This window comes from Ammospiza caudacuta, chromosome 1, assembly GCF_027887145.1.
Source record: "Ammospiza caudacuta isolate bAmmCau1 chromosome 1, bAmmCau1.pri, whole genome shotgun sequence".
Lineage (NCBI taxonomy): Eukaryota > Metazoa > Chordata > Aves > Passeriformes > Passerellidae > Ammospiza > Ammospiza caudacuta.
In genome coordinates, this window is record NC_080593.1 from 60,651,409 (window position 1) to 60,673,537 (window position 22,129).

Below are 22,129 nucleotides of genomic sequence, written 5' to 3' on the forward strand. Positions count from 1 at the left end.
GAGGCAGGCTCACAGGTGACACAGCTTCCACAGGCAGCCCCTGGAGGGAGCAGACCCAAGGAGGATGCAGCTGGTGGCTGTGTCCTGTGGACATGGCACAGGGCTGCTGTACATATGGGCCCTGTGGTGGGGCTCCCCCCTTGGTCTGACAGGTTGGCAGAGAGCTTGGATCCAAGGATGCAAAAAGCAAAGGAATCAGGTGGAGTGTTCTTAATTTGGTATTCAGTATCAAGGAAAAGAAAGCTTTTCTGTGGGTTGCAACTATAAGATTATGAGAGACAAAGCTGAATTATTAAAACATTAATTCACCCAAGGACATGTTGAGCTCTCTGAGGACCATGCTCATCCACTTAATTGAAACAGAGAATCTCCCAAGCACCATTTGTATTGAAGCTAAGTGACATATTTATTACTCATGTCCTGAAAGGGTCATACATATCCATAGTGGTAGATCTGAAAAGATAAGAAGCTTTTCTGACTTCTTGCTGTGCTTCCTGCCAGAAAAGCATCAGCACCTGGTCTGAAGGCAGCATGAGGAGTAGGAGGAAGAGGCTGTCGCCTATGGCCTTTGACCCTTACAACTGATCAATAGCAATGATAGTTTGTGCTTCAGCAAGAACAGCTTGATTGCTGTGAAGGAGCAACAACATCCAAAATCTGACAGAAAAACATCTTAGAGATGCTCGTCTCCCACAGAGAAGGGAAAGGAAGGAGGACCCAGCTCTTCTGACAGTCCTTGGTCAAGGTTTCTCCCTCATGATTACTGTCAGTAGAGGCCTGTCTCTGAGATTCACTTTTCCAAGGCTTCCCCTGGCAGGTGTAGAAGGGATGGAGAACTGCACTGCTCCAAGAGCAGACTTGGAGAAGGATGGGTGTTTTGTCATCGCCTATTAAATCCATATGGCTCTGCAATACAGTTACTGTCTGCCAGCTCTGGTGAGAGTTTGGCTCAGGAGGATCGCAGTGGTGCCTCAGGAGGAAGATCTGTCCCTATTCTGCTTCCCAGTCTCCCGGCACAGTGTGCTGACTCGTGGAGTACTGCTCAGTGGAAGAGGACAGCACATGGAAGGAACCCATGGACACAGCTGTCCATCCTGCAGATAGGGCAACAAAATGCACTTTTAACTCTGTTGTTTCAGGTTAGCATCTGCTCTACCTTTACAGTGCCTCTAAACCCACCTAATGACTAAGTCAACCCAGCTTCATCTTGGGATGGAGATCTTTAGAAGTGCCATACATACTTACATCTACCAGATATGGCTCCTTGTCTTTTCAGGGAGCAGAGTTAGGATGGAATGTGGAAAGAAAAGAGAATTAATCATCCTCTGCCAAGGGAGCTCTGACTCATGGGGTGGCAGCACAGGCTTTGTGGGCATGAGAACTCCAGGGGGTTTAAAAGGTCCCCTGGAAGTCAGCAATGTCAAGTACTTCAAATACATCAAACCCGCCCTCTGCTCAGTGCACACAACAGAAGCTGAGTCAAAATCAGCCCCCATCTCACCAAGTAAATGATCTGAGTGCTCTGGGGTTGGGAACTATGCCAACCCCACCCTTCCCTGGGATCAGGTCACGGGGCATTTCTGCTGCTCTCCAGCAAAAAGAGAAAGTCACGAAGAATGAGAGGAGTGAAAGGGATAAATTGTTGTACCAGAATAGAAACATTTGAAGTACTTGACATTTGTGCAAAAGAGGGCTTGGCTTATAGTTCATGTCTGTTTCTCCACAGTTCTAGCAATCCTGTGTTCCAGGTGACTGACATCCTTCTCAAATCCTGCTCCCAAATAAACTCTCAAGTGGCTCAAAAACCCATCACGTATTTATTAGAAGTCACACTCTCACTAACATGTGGTAGGGGATCCTCCAGTATAGTGTCTGGCTCTGGACTTGAAAGAAAACAAGCTTCTGACAATCATGCATCCCAAAGTTTCGGCTCCTTGAGAAACTCGGGGGTGAGTTCTATGCCTCCTCTGTTTTAGCCAGCAATCATGCTCCTTGTGCTTACTTTTTTCTTTTCCACTTCCCCCCCCCCCCCACCAAGTAATCTTTTTACTGTGAGGTGACTGAACAAATGCTGTAGACTTTCCATCCTTATAGGCATTCAGACACTGACATGGACATGGACATGGACATGAACAGATAACTCTCCCTGCTTGAGCAGGGAAGATCAGACCAGATGACCTCCGGGTCCACTCCCACCTCAGCCATTCTGTCATGCATATATTGGTGACAACAGACTTACTCTGAAAGAAAGAAAACAGGATTCATGTGGGCCCTGAGGAGATCCAGGAAAGCAGCTGGCCTGGTTCTTGGGGACAATGACTTAACAGCTGCTGGGAATGGTTGAGTTGATCTTCATGGGAGACCAGACCAGAAGCAAAGGTTTTTCCATTTATGGTTATGAACTGTATGACACTGAGGAATAAATTGTTAGAAGAAAGATATTCCTTTTCCCACACAGAAGCACTCACACGCAGCCTACAAAAAGGCAGTATTTTCACTTCTCTGTACTATTTGTTACTGCTGTTACTACAGGCCATCTCTCTGTCTCTCTCTCAAAGCCAGGTCAGCAGGAGCACAGGATATGCAGCTGCAGCCTCTCAGTACAGGTATGCACGCCTGCTGTAGGTGATGCTGCCTGGGGGATTGGATGCTGCTGCCTCCTGTTCCTGGGAGAGGAGGCTGGGCCAGGTGCTGGGCTGCAAACACTTCTGAAATGACAACAGAAGGTGGGATTGGATAAGAAAAACAAATGTATAAAAGCTTGCCTGCAGAGAGTGAGAATTGGGAGTCTTCTCATGCTGAATTTTCAGCTACATGATGAGATCCTCTTCCTTAACAAGACCACTATGTATTTATTCTTCAACTTGTAACCTACTGCAACGTTCACTGTAGTAAAATTAGGCAGAGCTGAGAAACCTTTCTTTAGGTACAGCTCCGGGTTTGTGTATGCGTATTTTCACACTTGTAAGACAGTCACCTATTCCACAAGTAGTAGTGCCAAGAAGGAAAATTGAGACTTCCCACCCCTCACAGAGGATGTTACTATCCAACTCTGAGAAAACTCAAGGCCTACTTCACATATGCACAAAACCCAACAGGGAAAGTATCTGCTCACTTGGAGCTTTCCACATCTCAGTGCTAAGCAATGGCTCCCTCTTCTTCCCCGGTCCCCAGCACAGGCACAAGAAAAGCTTGGCCACTATGTGATGCTTTTTGCCTTGACCACAGGTCCCACTACATCCCCATCCCTGGAAACATTTGAGGCCAGGTTGGACCAAGGTCTGAGCAACCTGGTCTAGTTAAAGATGTCCCTGCTCATTGTAGGGAGAATAGAGTACATGACCTTTAAAGGTCCCTTCCAAACCAAACTACTGTATGATCCTCATCAGAGCCATGATGTCTTCTCATTCTCTTAAGAACTGGTGAGGGCAAGTCAAGGAGAAAGTAAAACTATTGGTCTTTAAATCAAAATTATGGTTCTTCCCAGTTGTTAAATAACCAGGAACCCTTAGGAGCCATCTTTCCTAGCCAGCAGTGATAGTACATGCTTAGAAAGCTTGATGAAGCAAGGTGCCCATTCTGTGCTCATTTCCACACCTAGTACCCTTTCAGAAACCAGTTCTGCCCAGTGAGTTCAACAGCCTCACCAGAAATCCGGCCTCCTCTTCAGCTGTCAGTGTCCTAGCTGACTACCAAATGTACAGAAGTAGGGCAAAAAGGCAGGATAAAACACCCAGTCAAATATCTAGGTCACTTAATGAAGAGTTAAACTCCTTTCACAAAGCACATTTGTTGCTTTTCCTAGGATGCTCCTGCACCTTCAAAAAAGTGTAAGCTAGTGGGAGTGAGTGACAATTTCATACATCCAGACTTCTCGCTGCCAGGTTAGAATGGGCATGTAACTTACCATCTACTAAATCTTCAGTTTCCACTTGTCTCTCCCACCTGTGCAGAGACTGGTGACCAGTGCCCTCAGCACAACCACTGAGGCTGAGCAGCAGCTTTTCAGCAGAAAGCAGGCTTGGTGTCTTCTGCCCTGCTCTGGCAGTGAGCAAGGAGTTGCTCAACCTCCCTGTGCTAGATCCCCCTACTACAAGGACTGGAGGGCAGGGATTGTTAAAGAGATACTGGAGTGCTGATGGCTTTTAGGACTCCTACTAAGACCACCCCCTCTCACCAGTTAAACCATCATTCATAAAGTAACACTGGGAGACAGATACAGCCTTCCTCACCAGACAGCCTGTCCGCAGGGAATCCCCTCGGGAATACTGTGAGGCCGCTGCGGTGCCTGGGATGCAGCACCCAGCAAAGGCTGGCTTTGCTCGCTGCCTGTGTTTACATTCAGAGTGTAAATGCTGCCCCAGAGTTGCGTGACTGGCAAACACCATCAGCCAGAACAAGTCTCTGTTGAAATTTCTGCTGTCAAGTCATTTGCAGCATCACAGTGACCCAGAAAGCTGATGTTATTTCACATTATTTCAATTGGGGTTTTAAGAAAACACAAAACACGCCCCACAACCCCTGGCATTTTAGTATTTAATTAAGGAGTCATCCTCTGGTAGCTGGGGATGCTGTATTCAGGTTGCTGAAAAAAAAGAAAATATTCTGATGTCCCATTTTACAAGCATTAGTCTTTTTCTTCTGTTATATGATCAAAAGTCACTTGGAGACATCCTGCTTTTTTTCATGGAGAGCTACAGCAAGCAGGGCACTGTAACATTCAGCTGTGTGGTACCTGTGTAAATGTCCAGGAAACTGTGCAGTTTCCCACAAAATTCACTATTTTTGTCTGTGGATGCTGACTTTGCATTTTTAAGTGGAAAACCAGTATGAATCTGAAAAGGCTCTTGTATTTTCTCAGTCCTCCTTTTATTGTCATTATGAAGCTTTAAAATTAGAGTGCTATTTGCAAAGCAGCTGAGATTCCACTGAAATGTTCTGTTTTACTGTTAAGTGGAAAAATGAAGTATTCCTGCACCAGTACTCCTTTTAACCATGACATACAAACTACCAAGTCTTCTTTTGCAAACATATTGTTAAAAGGATTCAATCTCCAGTTGCTAACAATTGAGAATAAACCATGATCCCAGCCACAGAAATTCAATACCAGAGAGACAACTCTTATGGTAATTTCAGAGGCCAGTCAAAGACACCTGAGAAAAGTCAGATGTTAGAGCCCATCAATCTTCTGAGCCACTGTTTCTCTTCTGTCCTTCAGCTACCTGCCCGAATCTACAAATTTGCTCCCGCTTTCAACATTTTTCATGCAGAATAAAGGAAAAGATAATACAGAAAAGCTTATATTTGATGGAAGGAAATGAACAGGAAAGAGAAACAAAGCATACAAAATGAACCTTTATTAAATGAAAGAAAATCTGTTTTGTGGGTCAAATATGAAATATACAAAAACTTTACATCAGATCTCTTGCCAAAGAAATTAAATTCTGTCTAGACTGAAGTAGCACTTGTTCTTTCCAAGACAACACGAATGGGTGAATATGCATCTTGTGGCAGTACAGGACCACACAGACTGCTGTGCTAAATTTCTGGTTACAAAGAAGAAAAGTTAAAAATCTAAATGATGTCTCTAAAGAACTCAACTATTCAACAAAGTAACCTAAAAATGTTGCATGTTGACCACTATGTATTCTCTTACAAGCAAATGACAGGTGGGTCAAGCGCAGAGTTCACAAAGCTTGCATATCACGTTGTCTGTTTCTATACAAATATAAATAGTTCTTTTTTATTTCAAAAATCCTTTTATATTCGATAGCTTTATTTGTGGAAAAGGATGACCAGTTCGTCAGGTTCCTGCTGTACAGCCCGGACAATTCCATCTCCTTTATTGTAACACATAAACCACAGCCGGCAATATTTTTAGAAACTTGATGTATGTTTAATCACAAGTCTTTGTATCACTGTCCTATACATGAAGGTTCTGCAGAGCTCCTAACATGTCTTTGGCATAGCACACCATGTCCCATTTAATACTTTTTTTTTTTTTTTTGCTTAAAAAAGTATATTTCATTTAGTAAAACAACTTAAAAACATCTATTTCTGATTTTGTAAAATAACGTATCACCTCTTGAGATGCTTTGCAAAATATACACACACATTTTGGAAAAACATTGAGTACTGACGTGAGGGACTCATCTGAAGTCCAATCTGTTTATGAGAAGTAAATATAATTACAAATCCTGTCTTCTGCATGACTCTCACATGAAGTCGTTCAGTTCAGCTTCAAGTGCTGCTGCCATTTCATCTGCTTCAGAGCTGCTTCCTTCCTCATCTTCATTGCTGGATTCTTTACTGGATTCACTGGCAGCATCATCTTCATCCAGTTTGCGCTTGTGACCCCTGGAAGGACAGACAGAGACAAGACCCATGAATGGAGGTGTCTCAGTGCTTACTGAGAGACTCATATTCAACATGAGAAAAAGTGAGGCTAGAGGACTCATCTTTTTTCAGCCTAGACAAAAAGTATGGCCCTTGCTTTTTCATGAACTAACAGTAGCCAGTTCACACAACTTGTTTTTTAATTGCTGTTATGTGCTGTCAGCAGTAGGTGCAAAGAACAAAGTAATGTTAATTTGTTTCTTCCATTCTTCTGAAGAAAGTATGAGACTGTTTGAGAATAATGAGTAGATTTACATTCCTCTTGCATCCCAAAAGAAAGAATGAAGCCATTGTGTGAAAGAGATATTACCAAAATACAAATGTTGCATGATTTCGAAATATTCAAGTTTCTGCTTTTCTTATCAAAATAAAACCACAACTGACGAACCGCATCTCACTGCACCAGCATGTACACTTTCATGCTTCCAAACTTTGGGGTCCCATCCTTCCCTTTTGTGTCTCTTTGGATTAGTCCTGCCAGGCTGAACAACACATTTCTTTGCATCTCTGGAGAATGAACCAGTTTAAACAGGAAACTGATGTGCACCATACCCTGCTGAAAGAATCATGTTCCTGGTTCTGAAAGATCTCCAAGGAAAATCTAATGCTTCAACTGAGACATAGCCATAAGCAAAATAATTCGGATTTGTGGAAACATAAAATCTCTTTTCCTTGCCAAAGGGAATTATATATCAGACGTGTACTTCTAAGACAAAAATAAAGTTGAGATTTTTGCATTGCACAGAATTCATAATGAGATGCAGAAGCACCTTCAAAATCCTTCAGGATAATTTGTTCAAATTTCAAGCAGAAAAATACATGCAGAGGGGCAGGCATCTCTCAAATAACTTTCCTTGCTTGGTAGGGCTTCATTAAGAAGAGAATGCACTCACTTGCAGTCATGAAAAACTCATAAAATGATTTATTTTAGGTAAAACAGTAATTTAACAATAATCCTGTTACTTCTGAGACCACAGAGAAATAGCATATAGCAAGAAAGAAAGACATTTGATAAATACTGACATGAATGATACATATCCAAAAGAAATGAAGGCAAAGATTAAGAGTCAAACTTGTGAGCTTGTAAGCAATGCTGAAATACAAAGCAATTTTCATTTACACAGACACGTTGATTGCTGTTTTCCAAGAAAGAGGAAAGCTCATTAGCCCAAACTGCTTGGTGTGTGAGCTGGCTGACTGACACCTGACTCATCCTTTCACTTTTCAGGGAGATAGATGGACAAGGTGTGGTGGGAAATCAGAAGGGAAGTCCAAATCAAAATGGGAAGTGAGCAGTACTATGTTCTACCTTCTCTTTCTGCTGCAGCTGTGGACAAAGAGATACTGCTGGCTGCTTTACAGAGCACCTCCTCCCACTGATGTCAGGTGGGTTTTGCTGTTGAGCATAGGGTGGTAGAATTAATATTCCAGGGAGGCAAGGCTGAAACCCTTGGATACACTCTGGGCTCTAAATCCCTAACAAGGAAAAATGGGATGAAGTAAAAGTGCTACCTGAATACTTTGCTACTGAAACTCAAATGTGGTGTGCTGAAGCAGTTTCAGGGTACTAAATGTAGCCTAATTCACAATAAAAAGCAGTTTCTCAGGCATAACAGTGATTATTTCCACACAGCCTCTATTAGCATGCAGTTTGGACAAGGAAGCTCCCATGCTTAAAATGCCCAATTGGAAGAAATCTCAGCACACTTTCATTAAAGGCTATACAAATATGTGGAGCCTTAGCAACACTTGCTTAGTGATGGTTTCAGCCTTCAGAACTACAGTGCTATTTCAGGCATTAATGATACTTTAGCAAAGAAAAGCTAATTGGGAATTAAAGAAACCTGAAAGAGTCTTACTCAGCAAAAGAAGAAATGAGTTGTGCACCTTTAACAAGTAGAGGATAAGAAGCACACATGCAGTGCTTTATTTATTTGAGAAATAAAGTCATGAAGGGAATCTATACCACAATGCTCACAGCTGAAAACATTTGCATTCATCTGCTTGTAAGACTGCATCTATGGAATCTGATGGTATTTGCCCACTGAAAAATCTGACAGCTGTCATTTACACATCTGAAACGTACACACAACTGCAGATACTGTATTGAAGGGTGTGTCAGGACAAGCAGGCTTTTAGAGCCTAAATACTATAATTTACTGGGACATAAATCAATAGCACAGATTTCACAGAAAAAAAACAAAACGGTCTGTGAAGAAATACAAGAAATAACAGCTCATTGAAATAATACCTCACTGCCAGTTCATTATTTCTTGAAAGTGTAGAACAGTTAATTTTCTAAATAATAACAGCAAAGACTAGCAAAATTATTACTTTATGCAAGAAAATAACTTTTAAAATTTCAATGTACTTCACAGCAACTAGATTTTGGTGAGGACAATCAACTAAATACAGAAATCTGAAATACTCAGTGTGACTAATTAATTAAAGAATGGAGCTCCAGCCCATAAAATGACTTTCCAAAAACCTTAATGGATGCCTCTCCCATATTTCATCCCTCATTCAGTTGTATTAAACAGTATCTTTGGAAATCCAAAAGCCTGACCATTATCTGTTTTGTCAGTTCTTGTTATTTCAGGAAGGCTAGAATGACAGCCCTGTTCAATCTCAATATGAAACATTAGTCATTTACAGGGAGGAAAAAACCATAAAAAAGCCAAAAAAGAAAACACAGCTAAGTATTAGTTCTCTATAGAAAAAAAATCTTCTGAATGTTAGCATTTTTTTATTGTGATATAAAAATCTTTCAGTATTTGTGTACTGTAAACTGCAGTTTCACAGGTATTCAAAAAAACATTTAAATGAGTATTATGATATGAAATAAAAAGCTAACCCTCAGAGAAGTATAGAGAAAGGATGTCAGGAAGACAGAGCTGCTCTTCTTCTTTGCAAATTCAGAAAAGAGAGATAACACTCTGTTCATAATTTCTATCTTCAGAGAAAAAGCAGTATATCCCCATGGTGGTGTACTATTAACATAACAAACAATTAAAAATGTATATTTTCCTCACTGTTTTGTGCCCATTCTTTGTAATTTCCCATTTCAGAGCCATAGTATGTAGCACTTTTGAGTGGAAAAGTTAAGCTCATACAGAATTCCTTCTTACTATTTAGAGAAAATGATTCAGCAGTGTTGCAGGCTTCCATTAGCCTGATTTGCATTTTTATAACGAATTTTGCTTGACTGTTATTAAAAGCTAAACACATTTATAACAACTGAGTATCTTTAACCTCACATATAAACAACTGCCAAAACAATGAATGCAGAACTTTAAATATCTTACAACTCTGTGAAAAAACCTCTACAATCCAGATTACCTTTTCCTTTGCATTAAGTATTTTTCTTTTGTAATATCCAGTACAAGGAGGCCCACCAGTTCATGTGCTGGAAAAATCCTTTCAAAAGAGAACTACATTTCATAAAATCTCATGTATTTATATGAATTGTCAAGAGATTTAAATAAACTAAGTGTAATTCACAATGACATTAAAAATAAAAAGAAAAAACTATTTGTAATTACATACAATTAAAAGTAGTTTTTAGGGAAATTTCATCCAAAGAATGCTAATAAGAAACAGTGATTTTCCAAATGAAGCGACAGGTTTACAGAGTTGCAATAGCACAAAGTACATACCTATAAAAAATCACAGAAAAATTTACTGAAAATGAAAATTTATTTAGCTCTTGATCCATGAAAATGAGCACTAAAATCTGATTAGAATGTCCTAGTCGAATGAAAACTCCATTCTCATGAATTCACTTTAAATTTAGTTCACTAAGAAAGCCATAGGAAACAAAGTGAAAGAAGCCCAGTATTTCTTGCTTCTATTATCTTAAGGTCTTAATTTATAATTGGCTGAAAATAATGTTGAAAAACATTCTTCTTTTCTTACTTGAAAAGCAGATTGTCTCTGTTTTTTTTGCACCCATTTAAGAAATACAGTGCTACATTAAAATAGAAACATCTAATTAGCAAAGGAACTCAAAGGGCAACGTAACCCTTGCTTTAAACAAAGCATACTTAAATCTTAAATTCCAAACCTCATTTTAGACTTGTAAATGAAAACTACAGAAAATACTTAAATATATCGTTCACATATCCTTTAAACTCCAAATACCCACAAATCCCCATCACTATTCTGATAATGAGTAAACCCTTTATTTTTTGCAAGTTGACTTGACTTTTTTCAGTATCTCCTAAAATCACTACAATAACAAGGCAGAGTCTGCAGACTAAATGTGTTTAGTCTTTTACAAGCAATCAGCTTACAGCACTGACGCTATAAATGAGGACTTCAATTTGCTACCAAACACAGCCAAGTTTCTCTCTAATGAGAACACTCACACAGCAGCCATAAGTAGTTTGGAAAGAGCATTTTGGAACTGTGTGCTGCCTTCTAACATCATCACAGCCTTGCACCACAACCTACACCACCCTGGCATGCCTCCAAAGCTCCGTGTGGAAGGTTTGTCCTGGATTCCATACACACCTAGACCACAGCTTTCTGTAAACTTCTTCCACAATGGAAAGAAGGTGATGTGGCATTTGGTAATGCAACTAGAATTTGACTTCCTTCGACAGGAATTTGACTGTGGGAACACTATATTCAGACAAACTAGTTCTCTGGCAATATTCTTCAGTTATGAAGAAGTAGGGCTGGTTATCCAGTAAAACTCTTCTTCAACCCATTCTGAAGATGCCAGCCCAGTACCTGGCTAACAAGCTTCAATGCCTTGAGCTCTGAGAACACACAAACTGAAAATCAATGTTGTGAGCATTAATATGTTACATGGGACAGACAGACAAGATGGTTAAATTTTCAGAGAGATGTTCCAAGTCTGAGGTTATGTTTTTTTAACATGGGATACGTGGCAATATCTTTAAGGTCCCTTCCAAGCCAAACCATGCTGATTCTATGCCCATTCAGAGTGAGCAATTGTCCACAGACTGCCTGTAACGCAGGTGTTTCCCCTCTGGCAATTTCCCTGGAACATCTGTGCAGGGACACTGGATTTCTGTCCTGGTGCTCCTCCCTGGCACTGGCAGAGCACAGTGCCAGGCACACATACAGCCGTGGGAGCACAAACAGCACTACCCCAGCACTGCTGGCAAGCTGCAGTGTGTGTTTTCACTTTCTGCTCCTGCTGGGACAAACAGGATACTATTTAGCACCGCAGGAACAAATGCCAGACAACTCATATATTTCCTCAAGAACTCACCCGATGCTGTCTACACGATTACAGCGTGATCCAGAAATCTAATATGCAGAAAAATTATGCACTGAGAATGTTCCTTGCACAGCCTCGGGGTGCAGAGAGAGCCCCTGCAGTGGGAGGAACAGTGTGCTTTCAACGCTGTTCACAAAAACCTCTTGCAGGCACCCAGCAATTCCAACTGACATCTCTGAAGAGTATTTTAACTAACACAACAGTAAAGTGAGAGCTAATTAAATTCTGTACAGCTTCAGTGCCTTTCTGCCTTAAAATTTAGCACACCTGTGCACAAATCCAATGGTGAGAAACTATTCTGGAAACTGAAAACATCCGACAACAGCTTTATAGGTAGTTCTCTGAACTAAACACTAAATTTAGAGTATTTTAAGTCAGGAAGTCACTGAAAATTTAATATAGCACAATATAGTAATAATTTCTGGATTTACAAGGATAGTTGATAAATTTTGCTAAAATTGCCTCATTGATGAGCTTCTGTCTTCTTAATGTTCAGATCAAGGGGAAAGTTTAATAACAAGAAAATCAGTCCAACAGTGGTTTCTTAACAATATTAATGTTTTCTTGAAGAAAATGGTGATTTCTTAATAGTTAAACATTGGGATATTCCAAAACCAAATAAAACTTTAAAATTAAATGCCGTGTGATTTTCTCTGCACCGAACTAATTTAGATACAGATAACAATTAAATTGGATAATGGAAAATTGAAAAGTTGAACCTACAATTTCGCTTCTGTAATTAAGTCACAGAAATAGAAACTGTGTCCCTAAAATATTACTTGTTATTAGCTTCAAGTTGTTTAAAAATAATCCATGTACTTATAAGGCATATACAACATGCAATATAATTATTTCTTCAAAAGGCAAAGGTGACAGCGGCGGTTTTATATCAGACAACAAATAATTTTGTCATTGACATATAGAAGAGAGCCAGAAGACAGAAGAAGAAAATTAAATACACTTTTCACTATGTGGAATGCCAGACTCTTACCTGACACTTTCATAAGGAAAAATGCACAGATTCACTCTAGCATATGATTTCTTAATCCTATTTGAAAGCTAAACCAGGCCTTTGTTGTTTGCAATTCTCTTTCCAGCTTCTTCTAGTTTACAAATATTACCTAATCTGACAATAAAAGTTAGACAGTAGTTCTGTAGCTCTGTAGGGATTCTGGGAGGCTGTAATACCAAGGCTCAGAAGTGAGCAAAAATAGTTTCAAGTCTTTCTTCCCAGTACCTGGGTGGGCATTGTACACCAACTCTACTGGGATTTGGTTTGAAAAGAATCTTTTGAAAATGGACTAATTCCTCAAACTAATTTCTGTATAGGATGGAAATAGTCTCAGATAGTGATCCTCCTTAGAGATTGAAATGAGTCATTGTTTCAAAGAATGGTTGTATGCAATAAAAAATTAAGATGAAAAGTGGGCAAAAAAAAAACTAGGGTGCATGGGCAATTTAGAAAACTCAAAACCATACATCAAAACAAGAAGTTGGAAACGAAACATCATCTGATTTATCTGAGAAAAGTAAAACTGCCTTCATTTTTCTCACAGAAGCACAATGTGTATGCAGAGGTACCCCTGTGCCAACAATATAAAGAAGAACCAACTCCAGTTTGAAGACCCCCAACACCGCAAAATAACACTTGAAATCCTGATTGGATTTGCCAGCATCACTTACAAACACTGAGAATACTCTTCAAAATGCATTATTTGGCTTCTTAAATTGTTAAGGTGGAATTTAGTTGACAACACACTGACTGTGATAATCAAGGAGGTTGAAATAGGATTTGGTATATGGTGGCTTTTAAAATAAGATATCCATAGATTATAATAATCTATAGGTTATGGACTACACCAAGTTATAAAGAAAGATGATTTTTCATCTTTAGTCAAAGCCTTCAACTCTGATTTTTACTAACTCGTCTCTTACTTTGCCCTTGTTTTCAATAAATAATGGAGATTAAATTGCAAATAATTAAACCAAACATCCTTCTAGGATGTTCATTCTCTGCTTTGCACACAAGAATATTAACTAACAACATCTCTGCTTCATCATAAAATATTGAAAATAAGACAAAACACATCATTGACTCTATATGGATACTGGTAGTACTGTCATTGCCACTGAGGCATGAAAAAGAGACTTCAAATTCCTTTAAAATGTTGTGTTCTATGGGCTAAAATACACACTCCCCTTTCCACACAGGTATATTCTTTCATGAAATTCACTAGGTCACTCCTGCCAAAACCGGTCAGCCCTTCATCCTCCTCACACTGCCATGTGATTTAACTGGATAACCCCCAGCTGACTGACTCTGCTGCCTGCCTCACAGTCTGGTAAGCCAGTAGCGCACCAGCTCCTGTAGTCAGCTTCCACGGAGTATTTACTGCACAACAGCTGGGGAATTGGAGCTGCTGTGAGGCTGTGGCTTACACCATAGTACCTAGCACTGAGATTGCTACATCTAGCAACGGGCTGCACGATTGTTTTCCCTGTATCGTACAGCATCTTCCTGCAATACTACATTTCTCTACTACTTATTTCTTTATCCCAATGGCAAGACATGTTATCTTGGCAATCCTCACTTCTTCCTTCCCTAAATTCCTAGCCCTGACAACTTATATTTTTCTTTATTTATTTGTTGAAACTGCACACAATAAATATTTTTTCATGCATTAAAACAGGTTTTAAGAAGACTGCATTATAATACAAAGCTACAGAGAACCTAGAAAATAATTTATCAGCATTGAAAGGTCAGCACTTGACTTCAGACAGTCCATTTTGCTACAGGATGTTTTAGAAAAGCTAGTAAGTTAGAAAATGAAATGACATCAAGGCAGGAAGTCACTTCTCAGTAAAAGAAATTTTCAGAAATTTGTTAGACATTTGCTAGGCTTCCACTAGAAACAGAGCAAAGTAGGGTCAAGGCTTGGTTTACAAATAAGAAAAATCTGAATTGAGGTTGTGAAAGTATCTGCCAGAACCATGTGACTTTACATGAGTTTTATAAGGTTAGCATAAATGATATATACAGCATAAAAATACATGCAATACATTTGAAACAAAATGCCAGCTATCTTTTTTTATTGTGTAATTCCAATAAAGTCCCTAAAAAAGTGGGTCTGCATTCATTAAATTTGGATCTCTATAATACTGGGTCAGTGAGCATCACCAATTCAATATGGATCAAAAGGCATTGCCAGCCCCCAGCCTATGTGCCAAATGGAACCACACGGCTGAGAATTCCCTGTACCTGTTGTTTTCACACCAGCTATGATGTGACAAACGACCCAGTGCAGCAGATCGCAGCTCTCCTGGCTCACAGTCTTGGGCCTCCCTACAGTCTGCTCTACAGTTTTTTCTGTTGATATTTCTGGAATAAATTTGAATTAGCAAAGGCAGTTTATACTTGATCTGTACTTTCTGGTGCAAAGCTGCAATTTTTTTATGATGGTGCTGTCCAAAACCTAGATTCAAGGTATTATTCAGCTGCAGTCTCCCCCATACCACTAATGAAGAAGGCATCTGAAAGAGAAGCATCTCATTATCTTTAATCAGTCCAGAGTAAAAGGCAGCTGCTGAGCCTGTGTCATGGAGAGTTAATTTTCTTTCCACTAGCCAGGACAGTGTGATGTTTTGAATTCAGTGTGAGACTGATGTTGGTAACACACTGATGGCTCAGTCATTGCTCAGCAGTGCTTACCCTGAAACAAGGACTTTTCAGGTTCCTGTGCTCTGCCAGTGAGGAGCTGCACAAGGACCTGGGAGGGAGCATGGCCAGGACAGCTGACCCAAACTGGGCAAAGGGTTATTCCAGACTATACAGTGCCATGCCCAGCACATTAACTGGGGGTCATTGGACAGGAGGGCCTGATTGCTGCTGAGGGAGAAGCAGCAAGGTGGTGAGCATTTGTATCACACATCACTTGTTTCTCTTAGGGAAATTAAACCTACCTCCTCATTACAATTATTATGAAGCTATTACATATTTTATTTTGTTTCAAATCCATAGGTTTACTTTTTCCTGGTTCTCCGCCACACAGGGCAGGGGGAAGTGGCTGTGTGGTTCTTAATATCTGGAGTTAAACCAGGACAACCTGGTCTTATCCATGTAATGGTACTAGCCACAGGCCCTGATAAAGTAAAATTATCAATTTACCTGGATATATGGATGTGCACAAGAGGAATGTGAAAAGCTGTTTCTCCAGGTGCCAAATGACTAGACAGACACAGCACTTCAAACATGTAACAAAAACTGAGACTGCAACAAGTTGTTCTTCTAATGCTTGAGAATGAGAGAGCCACATGAATGCAGGGACAGGAGCAAGGTCTGAAATGCCAGGTAGAGGATGAGACAATTCTCTGTTTGACTTTAGGAATAAAAGCACTCAACAAGCCCTCTCCCAGACTGCTGGAACACATTTCACAGCTGACCTTACTCAGATATCCCTTTGTCCTCCTCAGCCTGCACAGGTGACCCTCAAGGGTGAGGGGCAGGGCCTGTGCACAGCCCTGGCAGAGAGGAGAAGCCCGGCCACACACCAGGATCTTGCCCCACTGCTCAGAGGCTGTTTATCCACCCTTGCTAACACCTGGGACACAAAACTTTCTGGTATTACCATTCAGTGGTCTGAAGCAAACAGCAACATCAGCAGAGACATATAATTTCACAATTTTTTGTGTTAATCTGCAAGCTTTACAGGTTCTCTACCTAGCAGGAACATACTTTGCAAGAATACTTAACGTGATGTGGTTTGTCTGATGGGATATTTCACTGCAACTGGCAAAACAGATACTGTCATGTATTCAATTGTGTTCTCCAGTAAATATTCACTGGGATAGCTAAAGGCACACTCAAGCCACAGTGGTAATCTGAGAACAGCAGAAGGAGGCTCTGAACAGGAGACTTTCCCCTCAGCAAACGGGGACCACTTCTGTGCAATGCAGTGGCAATATGCTTGGGTCACACAGTAAAGGACATGTTTGCTGCTTTGCCATCTACAGTGGTGTGGGGAATCAAAACATCCCTGTTCTGCTTTTCACATGCATGGCTGAAAACAACATAGGGACAGATCTCCACAACTGGCTTGATACAGATACAACAGTCTTCTGAAGCAAATCCAAGGTTTCTAAAATATCTGACTTTGTTCTTTCCAATATAAGTACCTATTAGAAGTGATTAATAAACTACTTGGAAATGGGAATATCTACCCATTTTGATTCCTAGATTTCCTCCCCTTCCATTAAGAAGCAGTACTGCTTCTCTTCTACCAACGTTTTTAGCACATGCTTCAAGCTGGCATTTTAATTGAAGAAACACACTGCTGTTTAGCAGCCATTAAAGACTTGCAGGGATCAAGATTAATGCACATTAGTTATTATGTGGAATTTAACGTACTTTTAGAATTCATTAGGGAAACTAGAGCTATTTTTCTTGATTGGAACAATGTTACCTTACAGTTTCCCACTAATGTCCTAGGTCTCAACATAATGAAGGATTAAAAACCTTCACTGACACATCTTAATGTACTTCTTAGTTTCCTTATTCTCCAGAGATATTTAGATATCCACATATCTTACTAAGGAAAAACATAAATTGTTTAATAGCTCATAAATTGCAGTGAAGAACTTGGCCTGACTAAAGGAAAAAATGCTGCCTAAACTACCTGAGGGGCAACCCCCTGCTATTCTTCTGTTCCCAGTGCAGCTCTTTCACCAACACACAAACCAAAGCAGTACATTATGGGCTTGCCTCACCCTGAACTTCTGCTTTACATCTTTCTTATCCCACACCATTAGCCACAGATGCAGAACAACATTAATATCTACAGACTGCTGGAATAGGTTAGTGGTGCTGGGGGAACTGGGTGCTGGGGTTATGTGAGTGGAAGCAGGATACTGGAACCTGGTGCAGTTAATTACTCCTGTGCAGGAACAGAAATGGATACATATGACAATCTGATGCTCCAGTTTCTTACTGGAACTCAGATTTCATAAGAGAAAGGAACTGTCCCCTCTGGGTGTTACAAGTGCTCTGAAGTTGAAGACAGAATGAAATGGTTTTCCTACTCCTCCCTTTGTGAGGGAACACTAGGAGCTCAGGTTTTTAAATTCACTCAGGGTTCTAGTTCTCACCCTCTTGCCCTAGCAATCACATGAACCAAACTGGGACTGCTCATTCTTCAAGGTGGCAGGGCATTAAGCAGATCAAGTCAGTAACTTTCAAATTCCTTCCCCATCATCCTGGTTTCTTGCAGCCTTCACTAATTCAAGCATAAATTATGCTTTTGACATTTTTTGGATTTAGGAATACCTAAATGAAATGTTTCACACAGTAGCATCTCTCCCAGCTGGGCTAGAGGAACCAGTATTAGGTAACTGCCTGTTACCTGACAGTTGATGAACATCTGTGCATTGTTCTGAAAACTCTTCACTCTCACAACTTAGAAGGGGTAGTATTAAATTATCAAGAGTTCTCCTTGTCTGGAGGCTTCTCATACAGGGTCAGACAGCTCCTGGTACCCCTGGGTAGGGTTAGATTGGAATCTCATCAACACAAGCTCTCTTCCTTCTTCACCACAAGGACCTGACTCTGCTGTAGGCTCCCAGCACTTGCTCAGGGCTATTCTCACTCCCAGGTAGTTAATCCAGGCACTTTCTTTCAACATTGATCTCAGCAATGTGGATTTTACAGATCTCTTAACTGTGATATACTGATTATTTCAACACTCATTCTTGATCCTGAGACAAACTCATCACTACTGCACAAGCACAAGAAAAACAGAGCTACATGAAAAGACAAACATGTTGACCTGTTTTCTTTTCACTAGTCTTGATCACTGCTTAAACCTAAGTTTGGGGTCCTGGAAGGGTGCCAGGGTTGTCCCTACCACATATGGCCTCTTCTCCAAGCTGAAGTGTTTTCATTGCTTTGTACTTTCTTCCTCAGGTAACCTCACAGTTAAACAAGAATTCTCTGCTAAAAAGCACGTCTCTTCTTTCTGTTCTTTCTCTCTGATTATGTGAATGCCTCTCATAATTTTTCAGCCCTCACTCTTCCCAAAATGATTGTAACAAATGATTTCTGAAGTCTGCTTCTACAAAAATCTAGCTCTTGTAGATTGGTGCTTCTTGCAGATATATTATAGAAAATTATTTTCCCTCAGGCTCTAGTCCCTCCATTGTCCCAGGATGGAAGCTATTAGTTAATGGCTCTGCAGTGATAAAAGGCAATGACTACAGAAAGACTTCTACTTCAAATACATTGAGGCATTACTGAGAAATCAATCTCATTATTCACTCAGAACTCTTTAGTTATAGACAGAGTCACTAAATCATTATAGACATCAAAAGTCAGAACAGAGAAATGTAATAATAACAGCAATTCCTGCACATACTTTAGCATTTATTAACACATTTAAGGAGACAAGGGGAACAAGGAACTCTCCTGCTTGATCACCTATATTATGATTCCAAATTTTTGCCCCTAGAAAAAATGGCAACTTAGACTCCCCAATTCATTTTACAGATACCAGCACATGTCTATTGAAAAGCACAAGTAAAACCTATTTAGACCTTAAGTGAATTGAGAAAAATAAGGATGTATTTTAACAGCTCTTTCCTAAGTCTTGTAACATACTACTAACACAGAGATTTTTAATTGCTTGTGTATCCTTCCCCTGAAGTACCAGAACTGTTAGAACTTAGCATCATGTAAACTTGCACAGTTAATCTACATAGTATTGAAATATGAAAACCCATGACCAAAAAATAGTATTGATATAGAGAATTTGATAAAAAACATACTAATACAAACCAGCTTTCAAATCCAATACTGAAAGCAGTATAAGACAGCTTTATGCTATTTTTCACTTTTCCAAAGACACTTCTTTTCCTGATCTCAATTGCATAGTTGCTATATTAACTAACAGGTGTAACCATAGTATCAGTGTAAGCCAAGCAATAACTGCACACACAGACACAGATGGACTGAATGATATTGTATTATTGCACCTGAACAACTTGTAGGTATTTTCACAGTTTTACAGTAAAAGAGGCTAAAGGCAGATGCTCGCTCTAACCATGCTGTATTTCAAAGCATTTTCAATCTTCCCATCTCATGTGGTCTAACACAAGCACAAGTATTATAACCCATCACTTTGTGAGAAAAGTAATCTTCTGCAGTTTGTATGTCTTTTGGCAATTTACATATTGTGGAGGGAAACATAAAGATACCAGAGAATTATGTTAAAGTATCTTGCACAAGTTCAAAGCACCACTGTTCAGTTTTTCGGTGAACAATGAAAAAAAAAAAATCTTCTTAGAACTATTGTAACAACTTACATTATTCTTAACATAAAGCTTAATAGATTTAGGTGACAGATTAAGTAGTGAATACCTCACTCATACCATGAAATGCTAAAGGAACTTGCCAGAAAAAGGAACACATAACCATAGAGAAATGCTTTGGAAAAAATCTCTTACAAAAAGGAAAGAAGGTTAAAAAATTCAACTGCTGTTTATATTTGATAGACTTGATGTGAAAAAAATCTTATGTTTTGTGGATATAAATGTTACTGAAAACAATTTATTCAAGTTTTTTAGGAACACTGTACAAGAAAAATAGCTCAGATATTCTTTCCAAAAAAGACTCATCCTAGGAGAAATCAGCAAAAGTCATTCAGTCCTATTGAACTTCAGCTATGGCACCTGCTTTGTAAGACTTAAGAAAAAACCCCAGGTATTTGTGATAATATTGTGATAATTAGCAAGGACAAGATCAGCACCACTGACCAGGCACAAGTCAGCAGCACTCTGGATGTGTTCCATTCTGCTGCTGCAGCTGTGAGCAGAGCCAGCTCTCTTAGGACAGCTGACATAGAGATAATAGGCATAACCACAACTCTGGTCATTTCAGGACTGTGGGAAAGGCCCAGCTATACCTTAAAGGGACGCCTTGGGATCAACCCAGGCTCTCACAGTGCACATTGATTCTGTGCCAAGATTTGCTTGGTTGGACCTGAGAACTTTTAGACTGTGCAGTTCACTTTCTAAAAGCCTTTAGGAGAATAAGAATCTCCATTTTAAAAAAAGGAAAAAAAAACCCTGCAATGGAAATTTAGCAGCTTGACACTTTGAGCAAACATGCACAAGCTGTGCATTTGCTCCTTGTAGGAAATATAGAGAAATACAAGACCAAGACTGAAGTCTCATGATTGAAATGTGAACCAGCACTTTGGTTAATTTTAGCTGCAGTTAATAGTCTAGATGTGTGAAAGTTCACACTCTCAGTTCTCTCCTGTGATTTTTTTTTCCTTATGCAGTTAATGATCTGAGGCTTTCCAAAATGCCTGTTCCTCTTTAACAGATATTATATGAGACCTTTGCAGGAACTCCAAGTATTTCTGAACTTGTCAGAAGCTGCAAGGAAGTGAACAATGTCCTTCTGTGATTTTTCCTAATGCAAGTCCTTATAGCTTTAATTTCCCTCACAGAATCATACAATTTCTAAAGAAACCTAAGGCTACAGGCTGTCAACATTGTTGTTTAATCTCATAAAAGTCACCATCAAGAATGAGAATAAAGAAAATTAAAACAGTGCAAGCTTCCCAAATGGAGCTACAAGCATGAAGCTTGCCTAATCACACAGCATACCTTTCTCACATCTCCTGATTTTAATAATATTCCTAATACTTTTCTAAAGCATTAGATAGGTGCACAAAAATATACAACACTATATTCCAGAGAAGCAAATAAAATATATTTTAATAAGAATACACAGTCATTTTCCTACAAGATTAATTGATGAATCTTCAGGGCAAAACTGGCCAGGTTGAACTGCAGAGATCTTTCCATTGCACCCAGGCTTATCCCTCAGAACTGATGTCTAGGTTTTGGGAGAGTTGCCCATTTCCATCCCCTTTTAAATTTTTATAAGTAACTGTGTAAGACAAAAGGAAGCTATGAATATTTATATCATTAAAAGCTGATCTCTTTAGATCAATATATGTAACTTCCAGTATAAAAATTACTGCTTTAAAAATGCTTTATCTTCAAAACATACATAAGACAGCAGTCACTTAAAATTTCTTCTTATAGAGACTGTAATTTGCTTTTTTTTTTGCTTGTGGAACACAGCCTTTTGTCCCTGCTGCCGAAGAAATGAAGAGTTTCAGTTTTATTTTATGATCTCCAGACAGGAAGGACAGTTGATATCTACATAAACATACACATGTGCCATATTTTGATTTCTAAAAGGAAGCCATCTGAAGGGTGTAATAGACTTGACAGTTTCCTTTTAAAATCAAGATAGGGTTTTATCAATTGTCTTTTCAGAAATCTTAAGATTATTTAAAAGCTCTTATATAATGGAAACTGACAACAACTTTCTGAAGCCTAAGGAAAAAAAGAAGACAGATGATGTTGAAGCAGGTGATGAGAGAAGAGAGATGATGTTGAATAAGCATTCAAGAGACT

At 39.5% G+C, this 22,129-nt stretch overlaps 1 protein-coding gene across 1 annotated transcript in view; it reads right to left on the reverse strand.

Annotated features, from left to right (window-relative positions):
- Positions 1 to 5,339: 5,339 nt before the first annotated feature.
- Positions 5,340 to 22,129, reverse strand: part of CTDP1 (CTD phosphatase subunit 1) — a 96,728-nt gene continuing 79,938 nt past the window's right edge. Inside the window, exon 13 of the mRNA XM_058803658.1 lies at positions 5,340 to 6,357. Within this exon, the coding sequence (XP_058659641.1) occupies positions 6,216 to 6,357 (142 nt within the window). The 3' untranslated portion in view covers positions 5,340 to 6,215. The remainder of the gene's footprint in view (positions 6,358 to 22,129) is intronic.